The following is a 7,810-nucleotide window of genomic DNA, read 5'->3' on the forward strand; positions in this document are numbered from 1 at the left end:
TCTGTGGCAGCTAGATAGTTCAGTGGCTAGAGTGCCAGTCCTGAAGTCAGGAGGAGTACCTGAGTTCAAATTCAGCCTCATACACATATTAGCTGTGTGACCCTGGGTAAGTCATAACCCCAATTACCTCCAATAAATAAATGCTTCTTCCCTTCCCTCTCTAAATAAACAGTTAGAAGGCAGGCTCCATCCTTGTATCCCAGGAACCTAGCACAATGTTTTGAACACATAGGCATTTAATAAAAAAATAACAATAACAATTTCCTTTTCAGTATGGATTCTACCATACTCAGCTGAGGTCCCTTCCAACTCTCAGATTCTATGAATTCAGCTAAAGGTGCAGCTTGGTTTTTTATGTTAAATGACAGTGTCTTTCCTAGTATCCTTGTGTACCACAAATACAAAAGGATAAGGAGGAGGGATGTCTTTAATGGGAATAGCATTTCTCACTCAGAGCAAAGCAAATAAAGTTAAGAGATATTTATCAGAAGCCTCACATTTTGCTTAAAGTATCTTTGCATCCATCACCGATTTAAATCATTGGGGAAGGGGGCGTTGGGGAGGGGAGAAAGAAAAAGTTGCAGGGATGGGTTGTTTACCTGACAAGCTGATTTCTTCACCAGGGAGCCGAGACACCGAAACTAAGGTGGGAGCACATCACAACTTTAGTTGCGAGCCTCAGAGAGTTTGTGCGGTCAACGGATCGGAAAATCATAGCCACGACCCTGTCAAAGCTGAAGCTGGAACTGGACTTTGATAGCCATGGCATCAGTCAGGTCCAAGTGGTTCTGTTCGGGTTCCAAGATGCTGTAAGTACAGTCCCTCTCACCCCAACCTTCTTAAAAGCCAGGCTAAAATTCATGAACAATGGAGGATAGAACTGGAATTGTCTTCCCTTAATTTTTCTTTATTAAAAAAAAACATATATATATATATAAAAATGAATAAGTTGCAGGGATGGGTTGTTTGCCCTACTGAAGAAAGCCCTGGGTTTTTTAAATCAATACTTCTATTTTTTTTTTTCCCTTTTGGGGGGGGGGGGGGCAGGGAAGGCAGGGCAATTAGGGTTATGTGACTTGCCCAAGGTCACACAGCTAGTAAGTGTTAAGTGTCTGAGGCTGGATTTGAACTCACGACCTCCTGACTCCAAGGCCGATGCTCTATTCACTTTGCCACCTAGGTGCCCCAGCAATCATACTTCTAAAAAAAAGAAAAGATTGTATTTTCAGATTTTTTTTTTGAGGAAGGAGAACTCTCCAAACTACATGTAAGAGACTGTTATCAAATGTTATGCCATATACGTATGTATTTGATATCTATATATTTGATTTTATAGATCGATAGATATAAAGCATTTTGCAACCTGCAGAAGTGCTTCTATTACATAAGCAAGTAAAGAAAGAAAAGCTAGGGTTGTTTTTTTTTTTTAAATACTACTCATGTATTAATGTATTTGTGTTCCCTTGCATCAAACCTAATCACCATGGAAAACAGCTAAATTGACAAACATCTCCAGGAGCTGAACTTTGTGCTTATGAAATCATGCAGTAGAGGTCATCATATTTATTTTGGTGACTTTAGCAGCCCCATAGCATTTCTTCAACCCACCACTTTCTTTGCACAAGAGTGCGACATCTGGTGGTCATTACAACAAATGGAGATGGATCTGGCCCCTACTCCATAAAACCAGTACTTTCTTGCAGTGGTGTCCTTTTGGAGTCTTTCCTAATGTTTGGTTTTTGTTTTGTTTGTTCCCTAAGACCATCCATTTTAAAAATGTTTTCTATTCCCTGGCTAGTAGTGTACTCCAGACTTCTGTCCATCACCGAGTCAACAAAAATCCCACATGACCCAGTAAGAGAGTTTGTTGTTTTTTCTCTCTAAAAGTACATTGCTACAGTGTGGCCTTCCTTTTGATATAATAGCCGTGCTAGAGCCTATTATAGGCGTTATCCAAAAATAAGACAGATGATGTCTGTCTGAGCTGCCTGCTATATAGTCTGTGCCTTGCTTTCATGAGCTTATCTCCAAGAAGTCATTACGGTACACAGGAGAAGAGGGGACTTTGGGCTATGTGGCTGAAGTGGTCTGTAGACTGTGGTCTTAATATAGATCCTCTGCAAATTTTTGATGCAAGGGCAAAGAATTAAACTCTGCATCACTGCTTCCCAATATATTTAATTGCTTCTCCCTTCAGTCTGATTTATAATATTATTGTGGTCACTCATTTAAAAGAAAAAGAAAGAAAAAGGCATTTTTAAAAGAGCTTATTATGGGGCGGCTAGGAGATGCAGTGAATAGAGCACCGGCCCTGGAGTCAGGAGGACCTGGGTTCAAGTCCAATGTCAGACACTTAACACAAAAACTAGTCGTGTGACCTTGGGCAAGTCACTTAACCCCAATTGCCCTCCAAAAAGCAAAAAAAAAAAAAAGAGCTTATTATGTACCAGACACTGTGCTAAGCGCTTTACAGATCTATCTAATTTGATCCTCACAACCACCCTGGGAGGTAGGGGCTAAATAAGCCCCATTTTATAATTGAGAAACTGAAGCAAACCTGACTCCTTGATTACTGCAATCACAACAGGGTCTGCCTGCCTCAGATCTCTCCCCTGTCCAATCCATTTTCCTTCTGACCACCAAAGTGATTTTCCTAAAATACACATCTGATCATGTCACACACACTCCCTGAGTGGCTTCTTGTTATCTCCAGGATCAAATGCAAAATGCTCTGTTTGGCATTCAAAGCCCTTTCATAGCCTAGCTCCTTCCTACTTTTCCAGTCTTTGTACATCTCATACCCTGATGAATGCTCTTCAGTGACCTTGGCCTCCTGAGTGTTCCACAAACAGGACGCTCCATCAAGTCATTTTCTGTCCCCTGTCCCTGGAACATTCTCACTCTTCTGTGCAGACTACTGACCTCCTTGGCTTTCTTTAAGTCCCAACTCAGATCCCACCTTGTACAGGAAGCCTTCCCCAACTCTTCTTAATTCTAGTGCTTTCCTTTCATTATTTCCTGTTTATCCTGCATGTAGCTTACTTTCTATATATTTGTTTGCATGTTGTCTTCCCCATTGGATTGTCAGCTCCTTGAGGGCAGCAACTGTCTTTTGCCTCTTTTTTTATCTTCAGTGCTTAGCACAGTGCCTGGCACATAGTGGGAGCTTAATAAATGTTTATTGAATTGAATTGAAATTGAATTGAAACAGTTTGGTTTACTTGTCTAGGGAAACATAGCTAGGAAGTATCTGAGTCTGGATTGGAACTTAGGTCTTCCTGATTCCACTTGGACACCTACGTGCCTCTAAGACTTTATCCTAATCTTTGGCCTTCCTGTTGTGTTCTCTGGGGCTTTGTAGCAAGTTATTGAGTCTGCGAAATAGAGACAAAAAAGCCTCCTACTGTATCTTTAGATACAGTAAGTTCCTAAAATGGTAATAAAATGTATTAACAATAAGATGTTGTTTCATAAATGCTGAAGGGGAATGAAAACCAGGCCTTGGGGAACTTAACACTTCATTTTGTTCTAGAAGTAGAATGAAATAGTCTGGTTAATTTGCAGTTGCCCACACTTCTGGCTTCCGGCCTAGAAGTTAGAAAGCAAATTAGCCAGTTAGATTCAGATTCAGAGCTGTTGTATCTCAGGCCTGGGCAATGGGCCCATTTTACCAGGACATACACGCAAGTACTATCTCTCCTGTTTCTCCCCTTTAAGAGAACCCAGAGAAGAGTCTATGTTTCTTTGTTGCTTTTAATTACCCGTGTGTGTGTGTGTGTGTGTGCATGCACATGTATGTATGTACCAGGATCATGAGAAGAACAGAGTTGTACAAAAGTCTTTCTTATTTCAGCCCTGCAGCCTCAGCAACTGTTTTGGCTGACAAGAGTGTAAGGGGAAAAGGGAGTTACCAAAGGGATAATCGTTCCATTTCACTGAATAGGGCCATCCCATCACCATCAACAATGATGCAACTTCTCCACTGTAATGATTTGGTGGAAACCAAATTTAGCCACCAGATGTTCTTGAAATTATAAGAGGTCCAGGAATAAACTAGACCTTCCTCAGAAGTAGCCCCTCCTAGCCTAGGTAGACTCAGTACAAATAAAGCTATTTAGGTATAAATAGACCCGTGTGAGAATTTTTACCACCTAAATACCAGCTGCATTATCAGCTGTGAGGAAGGCTACTTGTCTGTGTGAAACCAGTTTTCTTTCTGTTGAGGTTGACTTCTACAAAGCTGGCCTTTCAGATTGGACCCAGAGTAGTGCCTCTTTCCGCAAAGCCCTGCTGCAGCTCCTGCTAACAATTAGTGGAACTATTCCAGAATAAATAAATAAGTTGAATTTAGCCTGATTGTGCAATGTTTTGTGTCAAAATGATAACAAGCATATTTATTGAATCTTTTTTGTACCATTCTCTTTCTTAATATGTCAATTATAATTTAATGCATTTTTCCCATATAAGTGCTCAAAACATACTTAGCACTTAACTATGGCAGCATAAAATTTTTAAAAAGAACAAATTTAGGGTGGCACAGTGAATAGAGCACTGGCCCTGGAGTCAGGAGGACCTGAATTTAAATATGGCCTCAGACACTTAACACTTACTAGTCATGTGACTTTGGGCAAGTCACTTAACCCCATTTGCCCTGCCTTCCCCCTCCAAAAAAAAACAAAACAGAGAGAAAGAGAGAGAGAGAGAGAGAAAGTGCAAATTTATTGGCACTTTTACAGATACTAGTTATTTACCTGCCTTAAAGCAATGTCAGAGGTGATAAGAGAAAGCCCCAGCATGCATGATGGCCAATATAATATAGTATTATATAGGAGATATAGTATAAATGCTCCTTTTTTTTCCTCCCAGACCACTAGGCTGTGCTGGAGTACTTTATTTGAGTCAAGGAGTAGTGTAACATCCCTGGTGCACAGCATTTTTCTTTTTTAATCTCAAAGTCATCCTTTACTGTTAGGACAACCCAGATTATTATTATAGCATTTATATAGCTCCTATTGTATGTCTTCTACTATGTACCAAGCACAATGCTGAGCACTTTGCAGTTATCATCTCATTTGGTTTAATGCTCACAACAACCTTGGGAGGTAGGTGTTGTTATTAGCCCTATTTTGCAGAGGAGAAAACTGAGGCTGAGAGAGGGCAAGTGACTTGGCCAGAATCACACAACTATAGTAAGTATCTGAAACCAGATTTGAAACTCGGATCTAGGGGCCAGTTAGTTGGCACAGTGAATAGAGCACCAACTCTTAAGTCAGGAGGACCTGAGTTCAAATCTGGGTTCAGACATATAATACTAACTGTGTGTGACATTGGGCAAGTCACTTAACCCCAATTGCCCTGCCCTCCCCCCTCCAAAAAAAAAAAAAAAGAAAGAAACTCAGATCTTCCTGACTTCAGATCCAGTGCCCTATCCACTGCACCTCCTAGCTGCCTGGGGCCACTGTACATAAGGATCCCTGTGCCGCGTCTTAACTGGGTTTTAAAAGGTAATGTTCTTCTTGTTGAGTCGTTTCAGTCGTGTCTGACTCTTCATGACCCCATTTAGGGTTTTCCTGACAAAGATACTGGAGCAGTTTGCCATTTCCTTCTCCAGCTCATTTTACAGATGAGGAAACTGAGGCAAACAGGGTTAAGTGACTTGCCCAGGATGACATAGCTAGTAAGTGTCTGCAACCAAATTTGAACTCAGGTTTCCCTGACTTCATGCCACCTAGCTGCCTAAATAAATATTATCTTTGTTGTATTGTATTTTTTTATTTTGTTAAATAATTCCCAATTACATTGTAATGTGGTTCAGGCCATAGACAATGATATTTTCATTCCTTTCTCACCAGGGTCTTGTGAGGAAAGGCTTTTGTAAACTGTAAAGCACCAAATAAGTTGTTATTACAGGAAGAATTTCATTCAAAGGGACCAATTAGTATATTGACTCTTTTTTTTTTCATCTAAACCTCTGATTTCATTAGTGGAACAAACTGCCAGTGAAGAATGCCCCTCTCCCAATGCAAACGCGCAACTCTTTAGCAACTTAAAGTCCAAGAGAATCACTGGTACATTTTTTAAGAAACCAGACTCAAATCGGGGTTGTCCTGACTCCAAGGCTGTGTCCATCCATCCCTGGCACCTGACTCTTAGCATATTGAGGATGAAATGACCATTTTTCTTCATATCATTTTCTTTCTCCAGGTCAATAAAGTCCTCCGGAATCACAACATCAAGCCTCACTGGATGTTTGCCTTAGACAGCATCATTCGAAAAGCAGTCCAAACAGCCATTACCATTCTCGTTCCAGGTGAGGCACCTTTCATTACTCTGAAAATATTTTGTATTTAAGCAGCATCTCTAACTGTATATCCATTGTTCCTATGACTCATTGGTACATTGAAGAACGCCATTGATTGCCTTTCAGTCAATATCATCCCAGCTAATATTTATTGGGGTTGGGGTAGGAGTATCTCCCACGTACTGTTCTAAGCACTTTACACATGTTATCTCATTTGATCTTCTGCAAGGTAGGTGCCCTTAGTATTCCCATTTCACAATTAAGGAAACTGTGGCAAACAGTAGTTCATTGATTTGCCCAGGGTCATATATATGGTAAGTGTCTGAGGAGGGATTTGAACTCTGGTCTTCGTGACTCCAGACCCCAGTGCTCTATCCATTGTGCCACTTAGTTACATCAGTGTTTATTAGTAAACATTGTTTTTGTGCATTACAGCTATTACAGAATATGAAGAAGACCTGGTCCCTGTCCTTCAAAGAGCTTTTATAATACAATTAAGATAGGGCATATACAGTGGTGATGAATATTAGTATGCATTTAAATACACAGATATTTACACATACAAACAAATGAATATATGCATCTGTATCACAGAGGCAGGTGAAGGATTTTGTTGGAAATACAAAAGAGGTTTGGAGATTTTAGTCAAGGAGATTTCTTATGATGCAAATAAGTACTTGCCCTCAGAAGTGTGGAAGGTAATTATATGATACAGAAGGCTCTATCTGTGTTCTCTTCTTTATCTACATCTTTTCTCATGGACACCTCACTGGCTTCAATGGGTTCCATTAGTATCTTATGCAAAAGACTCCCATATCTCTAGATTCAGTTCCAGTATCCTTCCTAAGCTCTCATCTTAACTGCCCATTGGTATGTTTCATTCAGGATTTTTCAGTGTCCTAGATGCTTGGATTTAGCAATTTCTCTTTAAAACTATAGGTTCTATAAGCATCTCAAACTCGGTAATCATAAATAGAACTCGGTATCTTTCCCCCAAAACTCACTCTTCTAACTTTCCTGATTGTGTCAAGGGTGCCATCATCCTTCTAGGCACCCAGAGTCACATATGTGGAGTCACCTTACCTTTTCACTCTCCTCACTCCCCATCTCCAGTCATTTGCCAGGTCTTGTTATATCTGCCTTCACAACTGCTCTTGCATCCATCCCCTTCTCTTTTTTAACATAGCCACAACCTTAATCTAGGACTTTATCATCTCTTACCTGAACTGTTTTCTCTTAATTGGTTCCCCTTCCACAAACGTCTCGCCTCCCCACTCCAACTACTATGAAACTGCCAAAATGATATTCCTAAAAAAATTCTGACTCCATTGCTTCCCTTTTCAAAAAGTTCTAGTGGCTTCCTCCCTTCCTCTTTAAAAAATAATTATTCATATCTTTTATTTTTATATTACCTTAATTTCCAAATACATAACTCTACCCCTACACACATACACACACACATACACACACACACACACACACACACACACACACACACACACACACACA

The 7,810-nt window shown here is 40.2% G+C and overlaps 1 protein-coding gene across 1 annotated transcript in view; it reads left to right on the top strand.

The window, feature by feature from the left end:
• MAP3K5 (mitogen-activated protein kinase kinase kinase 5) overlaps nucleotides 1–7,810 on the top strand; it is a 292,350-nt gene that overhangs the window by 259,361 nt on the left and 25,179 nt on the right. The window contains exons 24-25 of the mRNA XM_069077285.1: nucleotides 624–809; nucleotides 6,205–6,310. Coding sequence (XP_068933386.1) covers nucleotides 624–809; nucleotides 6,205–6,310 — 292 coding nt within the window. The remainder of the gene's footprint in view (nucleotides 1–623; nucleotides 810–6,204; nucleotides 6,311–7,810) is intronic.

The sequence above is a fragment of the Petaurus breviceps genome, unplaced genomic scaffold (genome assembly GCF_028583685.1).
Source record: "Petaurus breviceps papuanus isolate PSGF00001 unplaced genomic scaffold, PetGlider_PUasm1.0 90977, whole genome shotgun sequence".
NCBI classification, from domain to species: domain Eukaryota; kingdom Metazoa; phylum Chordata; class Mammalia; order Diprotodontia; family Petauridae; genus Petaurus; species Petaurus breviceps.